The sequence below is a fragment of the Oncorhynchus kisutch genome, linkage group LG7, assembly GCF_002021735.2.
Source record: "Oncorhynchus kisutch isolate 150728-3 linkage group LG7, Okis_V2, whole genome shotgun sequence".
Taxonomy (NCBI): domain Eukaryota; kingdom Metazoa; phylum Chordata; class Actinopteri; order Salmoniformes; family Salmonidae; genus Oncorhynchus; species Oncorhynchus kisutch.
Genome location: NC_034180.2, coordinates 56,388,723 through 56,407,290, shown reverse-complemented (window position 1 = coordinate 56,407,290; position 18,568 = coordinate 56,388,723). Strand labels below are relative to the sequence as shown.

Sequence of the window (18,568 nt, the reverse complement as noted above, 5' to 3'; positions counted from 1 at the left end):
ATAGGTCAGGGATATCTGATCTGAGGGTATAGGTCAGGGGTATCTGATCTGAGAGTATAGGTCAGGGATATCTGATCTGAGAGTATAGGTCAGGGATATCTGATCTGAGAGTATAGGTCAGGGATATCTGATCTGAGAGTATAGGTCAGGGATATCTGATCTGAGAGTATAGGTCAGGGATATCTGATCTGAGAGTATAGGTCAGGGATATCTGATCTGAGAGTATAGGTCAGGGATATCTGATCTGAGAGTATAGGTCAGGGATATCTGATCTGAGAGTATAGGTCAGGGATATCTGATCTGAGAGTATAGGTCAGGGATATCTGATCTGAGAGTATAGGTCAGGGATATCTGATCTGAGAGTATAGGTCAGGGATATCTGATCTGAGGGTATAGGTCAGGGGTATCTGATCTGAGAGTATAGGTCAGGGATATCTGATCTGAGAGTATAGGTCAGGGATATCTGATCTGAGAGTATAGGTCAGGGATATCTGATCTGAGGGTATAGGTCAGGGGTATCTGATCTGAGAGTATAGGTCAGGGATATCTGATCTGAGAGTATAGGTCAGGGATATCTGATCTGAGAGTATAGGTCAGGGATATCTGATCTGAGGGTATAGGTCAGGGATATCTGATCTGAGAGTATAGGTCAGGGATATCTGATCTGAGAGTATAGGTCAGGGATATCTGATCTGAGGGTATAGGTCAGGGATATCTGATCTGAGAGTATAGGTCAGGGATATCTGATCTGAGAGTATAGGTCAGGGATATCTGATCTGAGAGTATAGGTCAGGGATATCTGATCTGAGAGTATAGGTCAGGGCTATCTGATCTGAGAGTATAGGTCAGGGATATCTGATCTGAGAGTATAGGTCAGGGCTATCTGATCTGAGAGTATAGGTCAGGGATATCTGATCTGAGGGTATAGGTCAGGGATATCTGATCTGAGAGTATAGGTCAGGGGTATCTGATCTGAGAGTATAGGTCAGGGATATCTGATCTGAGAGTATAGGTCAGGGGTATCTGATCTGAGGGTATAGGTCAGGGGTATCTGATCTGAGAGTATAGGTCAGGGGTATCTGATCTGAGAGTATAGGTCAGGGATATCTGATCTGAGAGTATAGGTCAGGGGTATCTGATCTGAGAGTATAGGTCAGGGGTATCTGATCTGAGAGTATAGGTCAGGGGTATCTGATCTGAGAGTATAGGTCAGGGGTATCTGATCTGAGAGTATAGGTCAGGGATATCTGATCTGAGAGTATAGGTCAGGGATATCTGATCTGAGAGTATAGGTCAGGGGTATCTGATCTGAGAGTATAGGTCAGGGATATCTATGAGATTTCTGTAAAAACAAAACAAAGATAAAGCCTTGTGTTCCTATTTTGTTTATTATTAATGTCCGGCTGTTGGCGGTAGGTGCACCTGATTCAGCTGCCCTGTGTGCTGGGTAGGCGAACTGTTGCTATTTGGAACCATTTCATGTGTCTGAATGTACAAATTCTGCCTTCCCGGTGGGCCCAGAGGGCAAATCGAGTGCACTATAGGCCTACCGCTGGCCAATCGGATGGCTCAGATGACCGTGTCTGCAGTAACGTAACAGGCATAAACGAAAGCTATATCAAAGTTGATACTGTGAGATTTCAAAACGTTTAAAACCACGACTAGAGAGAGACTGTCAACGAATACAGCACAGAGCTACTGTTTCTAAACGTCAAAACCACGACTAGAGAGAGACTGTCAACGAATACAGCACAGAGCTACTGTTTCTAAACGTCAAAACCACGACTAGAGAGAGACTGTCAACGAATACAGCACAGTGCTGCTGTTTCTAAACGTCAAAACCACGACTAGAGACTGTCAACGAATACAGCACAGAGCTACTGTTTCTAAACGTCAAAACCACGACTAGAGAGAGACTGTCAACGAATACAGCACAGTGCTACTGTTTCTAAACGTCAAAACCACGACTAGAGAGAGACTGTCAACGAATACAGCACAGAGCTACTGTTTCTAAACGTCAAAACCACGACTAGAGAGAGACTGTCAACGAATACAGCACAGTGCTGCTGTTTCTAAACGTCAAAACCACGACTAGAGACTGTCAACGAATACAGCACAGAGCTACTGTTTCTAAACGTCAAAACCACGACTAGAGAGAGACTGTCAACGAATACAGCACAGAGCTACTGTTTCTAAACGTCAAAACCACGACTAGAGAGAGACTGTCAACGAATACAGCACAGTGCTGCTGTTTCTAAACGTCAAAACCACGACTAGAGAGCGACTGTCAACGAATACAGCACAGTGCTGCTGTTTCTAAACGTCAAAACCACGACTAGAGAGACTGTCAACGAATACAGCACAGAGCTACTGTTTCTAAACGTCAAAACCACGACTAGAGAGAGACTGTCAACGAATACAGCACAGAGCTGCTGTTTCTAAACGTCAAAACCACGACTAGAGAGAGACTGTCAACGAATACAGCACAGAGCTACTGTTTCTAAACGTCAAAACCACGACTAGAGAGAGACTGTCAACGAATACAGCACAGAGCTACTGTTTCTAAACGTCAAAACCACGACTAGAGAGACTGTCAACGAATACAGCACAGAGCTGCTGTTTCTAAACGTCAAAACCACGACTAGAGAGAGACTGTCAACGAATACAGCACAGAGCTACTGTTTCTAAACGTCAAAACCACGACTAGAGAGAGACTGTCAACGAATACAGCACAGAGCTACTGTTTCTAAACGTCAAAACCACGACTAGAGAGACTGTCAACGAATACAGCACAGAGCTACTCTTTCTAAACGTCAAAACCACGACTAGAGTGAGACTGTCAACGAATACAGCACAGAGCTACTGTTTCTAAACGTCAAAACCACGACTAGAGAGAGACTGTCAACGAATACAGCACAGAGCTACTGTTTCTAAACGTCAAAACCACGACTAGAGAGAGACTGTCAACGAATACAGCACAGAGCTACTGTTTCTAAACATCAAAACCACGACTAGAGATACTGTCAACGAATACAGCACAGAGCTGCTGTTTCTAAACGTCAAAACCACGACTAGAGAGACTGTCAACGAATACAGCACAGAGCTACTGTTTCTAAACGTCAAAACCACGACTAGAGAGAGACTGTCAACGAATACAGCACAGAGCTGCTGTTTCTAAACGTCAAAACCATGACTAGAGAGAGACTGTCAACGAATACAGCACAGAGCTACTGTTTCTAAACGTCAAAACCATGACTAGAGAGAGACTGTCAACGAATACAGCACAGTGCTGCTGTTTCTAAACGTCAAAACCACGACTAGAGAGACTGTCAACGAATACAGCACAGAGCTACTGTTTCTAAACGTCAAAACCACGACTAGAGAGAGACTGTCAACGAATACAGCACAGAGCTACTGTTTCTAAACGTCAAAACCACGACTAGAGAGAGACTGTCAACGAATACAGCACAGAGCTACTGTTTCTAAACGTTTAAAACCACGACTAGAGAGAGAATGTCAACGAATACAGCACAGAGCTGCTGTTTCTAAACGTCAAAACCACGACTAGAGAGAGACTGTCAACGAATACAGCACAGTGCTGCTGTTTCTAAACGTCAAAACCACGACTAGAGAGTGACTGTCAACGAATACAGCACAGTGCTGCTGTTTCTAAACGTCAAAACCACGACTAGAGAGAGACTGTCAACGAATACAGCACAGAGCTACTGTTTCTAAACGTCAAAACCACGACTAGAGAGAGAGAGACTGACTCTCAGTCTGCTGCTCTCTCCCTCTGCTGAGATGGACCCTCAGTCTGCTGCTCTCTCCCTCTGCTGAGACGGACCCTCAGTCTGCTGCTCTCTCCCTCTGCTGAGACGGACCCTCAGTCTGCTGCTCTCTCCCTCCACTGAGACTGACCCTCAGTCTGCTGCTCTCTCCCTCCACTGAGACTGACCCTCAGTCTGCTGCTCTCTCCCTCTGCTGAGACGGACCCTCAGTCTGCTGCTCTCTCCCTCCGCTGAGACTGACCCTCAGTCTGCTGCTCTCTCCCTCTGCTGAGACTGACCATCAGTCTGCTGCTCTCTCCCTCTGCTGAGACTGACCCTCAGTCTGCTGCTCTCTCCCTCCCCTGAGACTGATCATCAGTCTGCTGCTCTCTCCCTCCACTGAGACTGACCATCAGTCTGCTGCTCTCTCCCTCCCCTGAGACTGACCATCAGTCTGCTGCTCTCTCCCTCCGCTGAGACTGACCCTCAGTCTGCTGCTCTCTCCCTCTGCTGAGATGGACCCTCAGTCTGCTGCTCTCTCCCTCTGCTGAGACGGACCCTCAGTCTGCTGCTCTCTCCCTCTGCTGAGACTGACCCTCAGTCTGCTGCTCTCTCCCTCTGCTGAGACGTACCCTCAGTCTGCTGCTCTCTCCCTCTGCTGAGACTGACCCTCAGTCTGCTGCTCTCTCCCTCTGCTGAGACTGACCCTCAGTCTGCTGCTCTCTCCCTCTGCTGAGACTGACCCTCAGGCTCCCTCTGCTGAGACTGACCCTCAGTCTGCTGCTCTCTCCCTCTGCTGAGACTGACCCTCAGGCTCCCTCTGCTGAGACTGACCCTCAGTCTGCTGCTCTCTCCCTCTGCTGAGACTGACCCTCAGTCTGCTGCTCTCTCCCTCTGCTGAGACGGACCCTCAGTCTGCTGCTCTCTCCCTCCGCTGAGACTGACCCTCAGTCTGCTGCTCTCTCCCTCCGCTGAGACTGACCCTCAGTCTGCTGCTCTCTCCCTCTGCTGAGACTGACCCTCAGTCTGCTGCTCTCTCCCTCTGCTGAGACTGACCCTCAGTCTGCTGCTCTCTCTCCCTCTGCTGAGAATGACCCTCAGTCTGCTGCTCTCTCCCTCTGCTGAGACGGACCCTCAGTCTGCTGCTCTCTCCCTCTGCTGAGACGGACCCTCAGTCTGCTGCTCTCTCCCTCTGCTGAGACGGACCCTCAGTCTGCTGCTCTCTCCCTCTGCTGAGACTGACCCTCAGTCTGCTGCTCTCTCCCTCTGCTGAGACGGACCCTCAGTCTGCTACTCTCTCCCTCTGCTGAGAGGCAATTTAATCAAAGCCAATATGCAGTGATAATGTATTGGGCCTATAGCTTACTGCACAAACTGCTACAGAACTGTTTTTAATTAGTTAATGTTACATAGACTCTTTTTTTAAAGTCATGTTTTTTAAAGTCTTGACTCAGAAAAGGTTGGTGACCGTTGTTCTAGAGTTTTCCCTGTCAACATGATTGAATAAGCTAAATAGCCAATAGGCAGAGGGTATCTTAATTTGTCTGATTCTCACGAATAATGTTAAGGGAATAATGATGCATTTTATTTTGAAAAGCGGTGTCTTGCATCAAACACCACAACATGTTCAGTCACCTCCATGTCTGAAGGACAAGTGGATAAACAGGTTTTTCCCCCAAAGTCTCATGTAATGTAGTCCTACATTGAACAAAACACATTGAACTGCTACTGTAGGCTGAATGATAGAACAGATATTTCCATGTTAAAATGTTATGGGATCCATTGTTTTTAATGGTAGGCTACTCTGGTAGGCCTACATTATGATCAAATAGCCACAGTAGCCTACTTTACCGCTGTTAAAACTGTAACTAAAAGCAAGGTACAGTCTCAGTGTTCACAGTAAAACTGTAACTGAAAGCAGGTACAGCCTCAGTGTTCACAGTAAAACTGTAACTTAAAGCAGGTACAGCCTCAGTGTTCACAGTAAAACTGTAACTTAAAGCAGGTACAGCCTCAGTGTTCACAGTAAAACTGTAACTTAAAGTGGGTACAGCCTCAGTGTTCACAGTAAAACTGTAACTGAAAGCAGGTACAGCCTCAGTGTTCACAGTAAAACTGTAACTGAAAGCAGGTACAGCCTCAGTGTTCACAGTAAAACTGTAACTTAGTGGGTACAGCCTCAGTGTTCACAGTAAAACTGTAACTTAAAGCAGGTACAGCCTCAGTGTTCACAGTAAAACTGTACAGCCTCAGTGTTCACAGTAAAACTGTACAGCCTCAGTGTTCACAGTAAAACTGTAACTTAGTGGGTACAGCCTCAGTGTTCACAGTAAAACTGTAACTTAAAGCAGGTACAGCCTCAGTGTTCACAGTAAAACTGTAACTTAAAGCAGTTTTACTGTGAACACTGAGGCTGTACCCACTTTAAGTTACAGTTTTACTGTGAACACTGAGGCTGTACCTGCTTTAAGTTACAGTTTTACTGTGAACACTGAGGCTGTACCTGCTTTAAGTTACAGTTTTACTGTGAACACTGAGGCTGTACCTGCTTTCAGTTACAGTTTTACTGTGAACACTGAGACTGTACCTTGCTTTTAGTTACAGTTTTAACAACGGTAAAGTAGGCTACTGTGGCTATTTGATCATAATGTAGGCCTACCAGAGTAGCCTACCATTAAAAACAATGGATCCCATAACATTTTAACATGGAAATATCTGTTCTATCATTCAGCCTACAGTAGCAGTTCAATGTGTTTTGTTCAATGTAGGACTACATTACATGAGACTTTGGGGGAAAAACCTGTTTATCCACTTGTCCTTCAGACATGGAGGTGACTGAACATGTTGTGGTGTTTGATGCAAGACACCGCTTTTCAAAATAAAATGCATCATTATTCCCTTAACATTATTCGTGAGAATCAGACAAATTAAGATACCCTCTGCCTATTGGCTATTTAGCTTATTCAATCATGTTGACAGGGAAAACTCTAGAACAACGGTCACCAACCTTTTCTGAGTCAAGACTTTAAAAAACATGACTTTAAAAAAAGAGTCTATGTAACATTAACTAATTAAAAACAGTTCTGTAGCAGTTTGTGCAGTAAGCTATAGGCCCAATACATTATCACTGCATATTGGCTTTGATTAAATTGCCTCTCAGCAGAGGGAGAGAGTAGCAGACTGAGGGTCCGTCTCAGCAGAGGGAGAGAGCAGCAGACTGAGGGTCAGTCTCAGCAGAGGGAGAGAGCAGCAGACTGAGGGTCCGTCTCAGCAGAGGGAGAGAGCAGCAGACTGAGGGTCCGTCTCAGCAGAGGGAGAGAGCAGCAGACTGAGGGTCCGTCTCAGCAGAGGGAGAGAGCAGCAGACTGAGGGTCATTCTCAGCAGAGGGAGAGAGAGCAGCAGACTGAGGGTCAGTCTCAGCAGAGGGAGAGAGCAGCAGACTGAGGGTCAGTCTCAGCAGAGGGAGAGAGCGTTTTACTGTGAACACTGAGGCTGTACCTGCTTTCAGTTACAGTTTTACTGTGAACACTGAGGCTGTACCCACTTTAAGTTACAGTTTTACTGTGAACACTGAGGCTGTACCCACTAAGTTACAGTTTTACTGTGAACACTGAGGCTGTACCTGCTTTAAGTTACAGTTTTACTGTGAACACTGAGGCTGTACCTGCTTTAAGTTACAGTTTTACTGTGAACACTGAGGCTGTACCTGCTTTAAGCTACAGTTTTACTGTGAACACTGAGGCTGTACCCACTAAGTTACAGTTTTACTGTGAACACTGAGGCTGTACCCACTTTAAGTTACAGTTTTACTGTGAACACTGAGGCTGTACCTGCTTTAAGTTGCAGTTTTACTGTGAACACTGAGGCTGTACCTGCTTTAAGTTACAGTTTTACTGTGAACACTGAGGCTCTACCCACTAAGTTACAGTTTTACTGTGAACACTGAGGCTGTACCTGCTTTAAGTTACAGTTTTACTGTGAACATTGAGGCTGTACCCACTAAGTTACAGTTTTACTGTGAACACTGAGGCTGTACCCACTAAGTTACAGTTTTACTGTGAACACTGAGGCTGTACCCACTAAGTTACAGTTTTACTGTGAACACTGAGGCTGTACAGTTTTACTGCAGGTACAGCCTCAGTGTTCACAGTAAAACTGTGAACACTACAGTAAAACTGTAACTTAAAGCAGGTACAGCCTCAGTGTTCACAGTAAAACTGTAACTTAAAGCAGGTACAGCCTCAGTGTTCACAGTAAAACTGTAACTTAAAGCAGGTACAGCCTCAGTGTTCACAGTAAAACTGTAACTTAAAGCAGGTACAGCCTCAGTGTTCACAGTAAAACTGTACCGCCTCAGTGTTCACAGTAAAACTGTACAGCCTCAGTGTTCACAGTAAAACTGTAACTTAGTGGGTACAGCCTCAGGCTGTAAAACTGTGAACACTACAGTAAAACTGTAACTTAAAGCAGGTACAGCCTCAGTGTTCACAGTAAAACTGTAACTTAAAGTGGGTACAGCCTCAGTGTTCACAGTAAAACTGTAACTGAAAGCAGGTACAGCCTCAGTGTTCACAGTAAAACTGTAACTGAAAGCAGGTACAGCCTCAGTGTTCACAGTAAAACTGTAACTTAGTGGGTACAGCCTCAGTGTTCACAGTAAAACTGTAACTTAAAGTGGGTACAGCCTCAGTGTTCACAGTAAAACTGTAACTGAAAGCAGGTACAGCCTCAGTGTTCACAGTAAAACTGTAACTTAAAGCAGGTACAGCCTCAGTGTTCACAGTAAAACTGTACAGCCTCAGTGTTCACAGTAAAACTGTACAGCCTCAGTGTTCACAGTAAAACTGTAACTTAGTGGGTACAGCCTCAGTGTTCACAGTAAAACTGTAACTTAAAGCAGGTACAGCCTCAGTGTTCACAGTAAAACTGTAACTTAAAGCAGGTACAGCCTCAGTGTTCACAGTAAAACTGTAACTTAAAGCAGGTACAGCCTCAGTGTTCACAGTAAAACTGTAACTTAAAGCAGGTACAGCCTCAGTGTTCACAGTAAAACTGTACCGCCTCAGTGTTCACAGTAAAACTGTACAGCCTCAGTGTTCACAGTAAAACTGTAACTTAGTGGGTACAGCCTCAGTGTTCACAGTAAAACTGTAACTTAAAGCAGGTACAGCCTCAGTGTTCACAGTAAAACTGTAACTTAAAGCAGGTACAGCCTCAGTGTTCACAGTAAAACTGTAACTTAGTGGGTACAGCCTCAGTGTTCACAGTAAAACTGTAACTTAAAGTGGGTACAGCCTCAGTGTTCACAGTAAAACTGTAACTGAAAGCAGGTACAGCCTCAGTGTTCACAGTAAAACTGTAACTTAAAGCAGGTACAGCCTCAGTGTTCACAGTAAAACTGTACAGCCTCAGTGTTCACAGTAAAACTGTACAGCCTCAGTGTTCACAGTAAAACTGTAACTTAGTGGGTACAGCCTCAGTGTTCACAGTAAAACTGTAACTTAGTGGGTACAGCCTCAGTGTTCACAGTAAAACTGTAACTTAGTGGGTACAGCCTCAATGTTCACAGTAAAACTGTAACTTAAAGCAGGTACAGCCTCAGTGTTCACAGTAAAACTGTAACTTAGTGGGTAGAGCCTCAGTGTTCACAGTAAAACTGTAACTTAAAGCAGGTACAGCCTCAGTGTTCACAGTAAAACTGCAACTTAAAGCAGGTACAGCCTCAGTGTTCACAGTAAAACTGTAACTTAAAGTGGGTACAGCCTCAGTGTTCACAGTAAAACTGTAACTTAGTGGGTACAGCCTCAGTGTTCACAGTAAAACTGTAGCTTAAAGCAGGTACAGCCTCAGTGTTCACAGTAAAACTGTAACTTAAAGCAGGTACAGCCTCAGTGTTCACAGTAAAACTGTAACTTAAAGCAGGTACAGCCTCAGTGTTCACAGTAAAACTGTAACTTAGTGGGTACAGCCTCAGTGTTCACAGTAAAACTGTAACTTAAAGTGGGTACAGCCTCAGTGTTCACAGTAAAACTGTAACTGAAAGCAGGTACAGCCTCAGTGTTCACAGTAAAACTGTAACTTAAAGCAGGTACAGCCTCAGTGTTCACAGTAAAACTGTACAGCCTCAGTGTTCACAGTAAAACTGTAACTTAGTGGGTACAGCCTCAGTGTTCACAGTAAAACTGTAACTTAGTGGGTACAGCCTCAGTGTTCACAGTAAAACTGTAACTTAGTGGGTAGAGCCTCAGTGTTCACAGTAAAACTGTAACTTAAAGCAGGTACAGCCTCAGTGTTCACAGTAAAACTGCAACTTAAAGCAGGTACAGCCTGTGTTCACAGTAAAACTGTAACTTAAAGCAGGTACAGCCTCAGTGTTCACAGTAAAACTGTACAGCCTCAGTGTTCACAGTAAAACTGTACAGCCTCAGTGTTCACAGTAAAACTGTAACTTAGTGGGTACAGCCTCAGTGTTCACAGTAAAACTGTAACTTAGTGGGTACAGCCTCAGTGTTCACAGTAAAACTGTAACTTAGTGGGTACAGCCTCAGTGTTCACAGTAAAACTGTAACTTAGTGGGTACAGCCTCAGTGTTCACAGTAAAACTGTAACTTAGTGGGTACAGCCTCAGTGTTCACAGTAAAACTGTAACTTAAAGCAGGTACAGCCTCAGTGTTCACAGTAAAACTGCAACTTAAAGCAGGTACAGCCTCAGTGTTCACAGTAAAACTGTAACTTAAAGTGGGTACAGCCTCAGTGTTCACAGTAAAACTGTAACTTAGTGGGTACAGCCTCAGTGTTCACAGTAAAACTGTAACTTAAAGCAGGTACAGCCTCAGTGTTCACAGTAAAACTGTAACTTAAAGCAGGTACAGCCTCAGTGTTCACAGTAAAACTGTAACTTAAAGCAGGTACAGCCTCAGTGTTCACAGTAAAACTGTAACTTAGTGGGTACAGCCTCAGTGTTCACAGTAAAACTGTAACTTAAAGTGGGTACAGCCTCAGTGTTCACAGTAAAACTGTAACTGAAAGCAGGTACAGCCTCAGTGTTCACAGTAAAACTGTAACTTAAAGCAGGTACAGCCTCAGTGTTCACAGTAAAACTGTACAGCCTCAGTGTTCACAGTAAAACTGTAACTTAGTGGGTACAGCCTCAGTGTTCACAGTAAAACTGTAACTTAGTGGGTACAGCCTCAGTGTTCACAGTAAAACTGTAACTTAGTGGGTACAGCCTCAGTGTTCACAGTAAAACTGTAACTTAGTGGGTAGAGCCTCAGTGTTCACAGTAAAACTGTAACTTAAAGCAGGTACAGCCTCAGTGTTCACAGTAAAACTGCAACTTAAAGCAGGTACAGCCTGTGTTCACAGTAAAACTGTAACTTAAAGCAGGTACAGCCTCAGTGTTCACAGTAAAACTGTACAGCCTCAGTGTTCACAGTAAAACTGTAACTTAGTGGGTACAGCCTCAGTGTTCACAGTAAAACTGTAACTTAGTGGGTACAGCCTCAGTGTTCACAGTAAAACTGTAACTTAGTGGGTACAGCCTCAGTGTTCACAGTAAAACTGTAACTTAGTGGGTACAGCCTCAGTGTTCACAGTAAAACTGTAACTTAGTGGGTACAGCCTCAGTGTTCACAGTAAAACTGTAACTTAAAGCAGGTACAGCCTCAGTGTTCACAGTAAAACTGCAACTTAAAGCAGGTACAGCCTCAGTGTTCACAGTAAAACTGTAACTTAAAGTGGGTACAGCCTCAGTGTTCACAGTAAAACTGTAACATTAAGCAGGTACAGCCTCAGTGTTCACAGTAAAACTGTAACTTAAAGCAGGTACAGCCTCAGTGTTCACAGTTAACGTGCGCTGGAAGTTGCACAGAATTTTCACAATGTTCAAGTTTGTGCTCAGCAGACCTACAACCTGCGATCGTATAAATGGGAAGGTTGATTGGCAATAAAACTGATGCGTGCGCCACTATGGGGCAAAAAACACACGGTTGGCTTAAATTGTTAACAACATTGAAGTTATATTTGATCTCCAATGTTAATTGAAAACATATTAAACGTAAAAACCAAAGCCTGTCACAGTCAAAAACCTGAAAACACGACATGGTATCAAGAACAAGACGAAACCAGCTGAAACCAGCCACTTCCGATTCCCCACATGACAGTTTCTTGTCATTGTCGCTAGCAATCTGGCCATTCAGAATGACAACAACAGGCTGAATTCTGCCCCATGGAAGCACGCATATGGTTTCCGTGACATTGTCAGCTAACCCATCTATTATATAGACAATTGAAGGTATTCTCTACATCAGCGATTCCCAACTTTTCCCCTTCCAAATCACCGTCAACAGCTCGAGGACCACCAATTCGCAGAAATATTTTAAATATCTTGGCAGTCAAATTGAGAGTCAATGTTATCAGTTATTAACAGATTAAAGGCCTATTATTATTGTAAACCATTTGTATTGTTAAAGTTAATATATTGTTTAAGGTAATGTACGGTCAAAGGTAATGTATTGCCAAAGGTAATGTAACAGAGGTAATGTAGTGGTAAAGGCAACGTATTGTTAAAGGTAATGTATTGTCAACAGTAATGTAATGTCAAAGGTAATGTATCGTTAAAGGTAATGTATCACTAAAGGCAATGCACTGTTAAAGGCAATGTATTGTTAAAGGTAATGTATCACTAAAGGCAATGTATTGTCAAAGGTAATGCATCACTAAAGGTCATGTATTGTTAAAGGCAATGCATTGTCAAAGGTAATGTATCACCAAAGGCAATGACCACAGGTTGGAAACCACTGCGCTAGATGACTAGGTTGCCATAGTTACCCGTGACAGGCGTGCCAGACCCAGGAGTGGCGTCCAGCCTTGGGCCTGAAGTCGGCCCGTCCGATGTTGTGGATCTGAGAGGAGAACCGTAGCAGGCGGCGGTGTCCGTAGGGCCAGTTAGCACTAGCAGCAGACTTAGACAGACAGTTCTCCTCCGCTGCGCAGTACAACATGTGTAGCGGGCGGTCCTCAATGTACACGGACTGCTGGACCAGGGGAGCATTCAGGACCAGGTCAGATGCAGCTGGGAGGAGAGAAGGAGGAGGAGAGAGGAGGAACGGTCAAACTGTCAACATGTACTGCGCAGTAGTTTCCATTGCCACTTGTTTTATGTTGGCTGTTTAGAACAGTGGGGTCAGTTTAGCTAAACCCAGGGTGCGTCAGAGTGGGGTCAGTTCAGGGTGCGTCAGAGTGGGGTCAGTTCAGGGTGCGTCAGAGTGGGGTCAGTTCAGGGTGCGTCAGAGTGGGGTCAGTTCAGGGTGCGTCAGAGTGGGGTCAGTTCAGGGTGTGTCAGAGTGGGGTCAGTTCAGTGTGTGGCAGAGTGGGGTCAGTTCAGGGTGTGTCAGAGTGGGGTCAGTTCAGGGTGCGTCAGAGTGGGGTCAGTTCAGGGTGTGTCAGAGTGGGGTCAGTTCAGTGTGCGTCAGAGTGGGGTCAGTTCAGGGTGTGTCAGAGTGGGGTCAGTTCAGTGTGCGTCAGAGTGGGGTCAGTTCAGGGTGCGTCAGATTGGGGTCAGTTCAGGGTGCGTCAGAGTGGGGTCAGTTCAGGGAGTGTCAGAGTGGGGTCAGTTCAGGGTGCGTCAGAGTGGGGTCAGTTCAGGGTGTGTCAGAGTGGGGTCAGTTCAGTGTGTGGCAGAGTGGGGTCAGTTCAGGGTGTGTGAGAGTGGGGTCAGTTCAGGGTGTGGCAGAGTGGGGTCAGTTCAGGGTGTCAGAGTGGGTCAGTAGGTGTGTCAGAGTGGGGTCAGTTCAGGGTGTGTCAGAGTGGGGTCAGTTCAGGGTGTGTCAGAGTGGGGTCAGTTCAGGGTGTGTCAGAGTGGGGTCAGTTCAGGGTGTGTCAGAGTGGGGTCAGTTCAGGGTGTGTCAGAGTGGGGTCAGTTCAGGGTGTGGCAGACTGGGGTCAGTTCAGGGTGTGGCAGAGTGGGGTCAGTTCAGGTGTGGGAAGCTAATTTACTGAATTTCTACACAATTTACAAACTCTAAACTGATATTTGGAGAACATCAGAAACAAACAAAAATGACCCCAGTCTTTAATCATCACTATCAGGTTTAAAGGTCTGTGGAACGGATGTGTCAACCACTACTCAACCTCATCATAAATGGACTAATTCACCTGTGGAAAGGCACATACAGTCACAGTGTGCAATAGAAGCATAATATACGTCAATATATGTCAAGTCACAAGGCCAACTTCAAATACCAACGTCCATAGGCAGCGTGTGAGCTTCAAGTTTGGGGAAGATATTTTGTTCACCATAAAATCGCACCTTTAATTAATAATAAATGTTTGAACGCATCTATCATCGCATTAGTAGACTAATGTTAGATAGGCCGATATTCCTGTGATGAGTGGATTGGATAGTCATCATTTAGGCTAATAATGCCTGGGAAAACGTGGCCTTTTATAAACACATTTCATGCAATTCTACTACACTTTATAATACGACACAAATTACCAACCTACTCTACTGACAAACAGATCAGTAAAAACAACCTTGTCTTGAATGTAACCATCTAAGCTAGCCCTAGGAAAAGAGGAGACGCAAATTGGACAATATGACGTCAATCTAGCCTGGAGGAGGGGAATCATTTCCCCCCCAAAAAAACATTCCGGTGACCAGTGGAACTGATCCAATGATATAAAGACAGTGAATATGCTCTCGCTGGGTATACGCTGCTCTCCCTGGGTATACGCTGCTCTCCCTGGGTATACGCTGCTCTCGCCGGGTATACGCTGCTCTCGCCGGGCATACGCTGCTCTCGCCGGGTATGCGCTGCTCTCCCTGGGTATATGCTGCTCGTTGCTATTGAGCGATCAGAGGCTACTGTTCGCTCAATTGGGAGTTGAGAATTTTGATAACTAGATGAGTGTTTTTTCTTTGTCTTCTCTTTTCAGCAATAACCATTTGCTTTCTAAACTATGTTTTTCCTACGATTGTATTTAGAAATATCGCGATAGTTAACTGCTTTTCAATGACAGCTGCAACTCAACAATCAGCTATTTGTCGTGCTCGTTGCTATTTGCCGTGCGCGTTGCTAATGGCCGTGCGCGTTGCTATTTGCCGTGCGTGTTGCTAATGGCCGTGCGCGTTGCTATTTGCCGTGCGCGTTGCTAATGGCCGTGCGCGTTGCTATTTGCCGTGCGTGTTGCTAATGGCCGTGCGCGTTGCTATTTGCCGTGCGCGTTGCTAATGGCCGTGCGCGTTGCTATTTGCCGTGCGCGTTGCTAATGGCCGTGCGCGTTGCTAATGGCCGTGCGCGTTGCTAATGGCCGTGCGCGTTGCTATTTGCCGTGCGTGTTGCTATTTGCCGTGCGCGTTGCTATTTGCCGTGCGCGTTGCTAATGGCCGTGCGCGTTGCTATTTGCCGTGCGCGTTGCTAATGGCCGTGCGCGTTGCTATTTGCCGTGCGCGTTGCTAATGGCCGTGCTCATTGCTATTTGCCGTGCGCGTTGCTATTTGCCGTGCGCGTTGCTATTTGCCGTGCGCGTTGCTAATGGCCGTGCGCGTTGCTATTTGCCGTGCGCGTTGCTAATGGCCGTGCTCGTTGCTATTTGCCGTGCGCGTTGCTATTTGCCGTGCGCGTTGCTATTTGCCGTGCGCGTTGCTAATGGCCGTGCGCGTTGCTATTTGCCGTGCGCGTTGCTAATGGCCGTGCTCGTTGCTATTTGCCGTGCACGTTGCTATTTGCCGTGCGCGTTGCTATTTGCCGTGCGCGTTGCTAATGGCCGTGCGCGTTGCTATTTGCCGTGCGCGTTGCTAATGGCCGTGCGCGTTGCTATTTGCCGTGCGTGTTGCTAATGGCCGTGCGCGTTGCTAATGGCCGTGCGCGTTGCTATTTGCCGTGCGCGTTGCCCAAAATGCGGCTTAAAACAATCCACATAAAAAGAATGATCCTCTGTGACCAAATCATGCTATCTGGTACAGTATTTTGAATTATTTTATTTATGTATAGGGACGAGTAATTATATAGCTAATTTTGGCTAATTGAATTCAATTTACTTTAGGGGAAGCTTATCTTCCTATTGGACGCGCCGCCGACATCAATGTGAAAGTAACTGATGCATAAAACATCTGGTGACGGTGCCTGTAGTAATGTGAGGATCTCTTTGATCTTTATTAGTACCAGTCATGTTGTTGCTCTGTCATGTAGACAGGGCTCTAACTCCTCTAGCTCCAAAATGAGATGGGGTGCAGGCCAGGCAGCAGGCTGTTAGCCAGCCTGCCAGCATAGTGGAGTCTGCAACTAGCACAGTCAGTATAGTCAGCTCAGCTATCCCCATTGAGAACGTGTCTGTGCCTCGACCTGGGTTGGGCAAAACTAAACATGGTGGTGTTCGCATTAGCAATCTCACTGGGATAAAGACCCAGTGTGAAATCTGTGAAATCTCACATCTCAAAATAGGGCTACTTAATGTTAGATCCCTCACAAGGCAGTTATAGTCAATGAACTAATCACTGATCATAATATTGATGTGATTGGCCTGACTGAAACATGGCTTAAACCTGATGAATTTACTGTGTTAAATGAGGCTTCCCCTCCTGGTTATATTAGTAACCATATCCCCCGTGCATCCCGCAAAGGCGGAGGTGTTGCTAACATTTACGATACCAAATTTCAATTTACAAAAAAGAAAATGACTGCGTTTTCATCTTTTGAGCTTCTAGTCATGAAATCTATGCAGCCTACACTCAATCGCTTTTTATAGCTAGTGTTTACAGGACTCCTGGGCCATATACAGCGTTCCTCACTGAGTTCCCTGAATTCATATCGGACCTTGTAGTCATAGCAGATAATATTCAAATTTTTGGTGACTTTAGTAGTCACATGGAAAAGTCCATAGACCCACTCCAAAAGGCTTTCGGAGTCATCATCGACTCAGTGGGTTTTGTCCAACATGTCTCCGGACCTGCTCACTGCCACAGTCATACTCTGGATCTAGTTTTGTCCCATGGAATAAATGTTGTGGATCTAAATGTTTTTCCTCATAATCCTGGACTATCGGACCACCATTTTATTACGTTTGCAATTGCAACAAATAATCTGCTCAGACCCCAACCAAGGATCACCAAAAGCTGTGCTATAAATTCTCGGACATCCCAAAGATTCCTAGATGCTCTTCCAGACTCCCTCCACCTACCCAAGGACGTCAGAGGACAAAAATCAGTTAACCATCTAACAGGGGATCTAAATGTAACCTTCCTAATACCCTAGATGCAGTCGCACCTCTAAAAACAAAAACATTTGTCATAGCCTGGTTCCTCTCTACCCGGCACAGCCAGAAGAGGACTGGCCACCCCACATAGCCTGGTTCCTCTCTAGGTTTCTTCCTAGGTTTTAGCCTTTCTAGGGAGTTTTTCCTAGCCACCGTGCTTCTACACCTGCATTGCTTGCTGTTTGGGGTTTTGCTTGCTGTTAGGCTGTGTTTCTGTACAGCACTTTGAGATATCAGCTGATGTAAAAAGGGCTTTACAAATACGTTTGATTAATTGATTGACGGGAGAACTCATGCATTATATAGTTCACTGTTGTATTTAATTTTCCACTTTTTCAGAACTAAACACACTCTTGGTTAAAACAATTGCCAAGCAATACCTTAAAGTGCCTTAGCCCATTCACTGTGCTGTGCCGTTCCTGCTCTATGTGGTTATTAAACCACCTCAATCTGTCGTCCGTGCCCTTACAAACACCTGGAACACGTGGAGCTAAGAAGCCCTGAAGAATATCCAGCCCAACAGGTCCTTCAGGAACTCACTCTCTGAGCAGATGACCCCAGCAGAGAACTTGGCAGCAGTCTTCTGACAGCTGACAGTCCTGTGATGCTGGCAGTGGCTCAGAGACATCTCGTTTCCTATACAAAGGGAAGGGGATGTTAATAGACACTTTTCTGAAATTGACCAGTAAACTGATCTGAATTTTTTTGTAATTTTCAAGGATTTGAAGGAATTTTCATAACATGTAAACTATATAAATACGTTTTTTTGTTTAATATTTGGTAAATTAACGGGAGTTTCACAACCCTACCTGTACATTTCACTCCACTCATCACCATCTCGGTCACGTTACTACTGTCCCAGTACCATGTTTCCTTGGCAACAGGGGAAACACAAACAAATAGCAGGAGGTTATCATCAAACCTTGATTTATCCAGGAAGTCCTATTGAGACCTATTTTACAAGGGACACTTGGCAATAGGTTATGATAATAATAATAATAATTGATTGGAGTGCTTTTCCTGTAGCCCAAAGAGCTTTATGTAGTAATGGGAAAACCTCTTCCTCTACCAATGTGTAGCACCCATCTGAAAGGTGCCAAAACGATTACAACACACCAGCTATCTTGGTGGAGAGGTGAGGGGTGAAACGATCACCACACACCAGCTATCTTGGTGGAGAGGTTAGGGGTGAAACGATCACCACACACCAGCTATCTTGGTGGAGAGGTGAGGGGTGAAACGATCACCACACACCAGCTATCTTGGTGGAGAGGTGAGGGGTGAAACGATCACCACACACCAGCTATCTTGGTGGAGAGGTGAGGGGTGAAACGATCACCACACACCAGCTATCTTGGTGAGAGGTGAGGGGTGAAACGATCACCACACACCAGCTATCTTGGTGAGAGGTAAGGGGTGAAACGATCACCACACACCAGCTATCTTGGTAGAGAGGTGAGGGGTGAAACGATCACCACACACCAGCTATCTTAGTGAGAGGTAAGGGGTGAAACGATCACCACACACCAGCTATCTTGGTGGA

General features: G+C 45.3%; 2 protein-coding genes across 8 annotated transcripts in view; one reads left to right on the top strand and one right to left on the bottom strand.

The window, feature by feature from the left end:
- LOC109882006 (attractin) overlaps positions 1 to 18,568 on the top strand; it is a 715,620-nt gene that overhangs the window by 171,489 nt on the left and 525,563 nt on the right. The gene's annotated exons all lie outside the window — the stretch shown is intronic.
- The window catches only part of LOC109896517 (lysyl oxidase homolog 3B-like), a 104,368-nt gene that overhangs the window by 35,881 nt on the left and 49,919 nt on the right, over positions 1 to 18,568 (bottom strand). For all 3 annotated transcript variants that reach the window (XR_004210687.1, XM_031829403.1, XM_031829402.1), the window contains 3 exons: positions 17,835 to 17,898; positions 17,566 to 17,661; positions 12,598 to 12,841 (listed from right to left, as the gene is read on the bottom strand). Coding sequence is in view for 2 of the 3 variants with exons in the window: in XM_031829403.1 (XP_031685263.1) it covers positions 12,598 to 12,841; positions 17,566 to 17,661; positions 17,835 to 17,898 (404 nt within the window). In the remaining variant the exon portion in view is untranslated. The remainder of the gene's footprint in view (positions 1 to 12,597; positions 12,842 to 17,565; positions 17,662 to 17,834; positions 17,899 to 18,568) is intronic.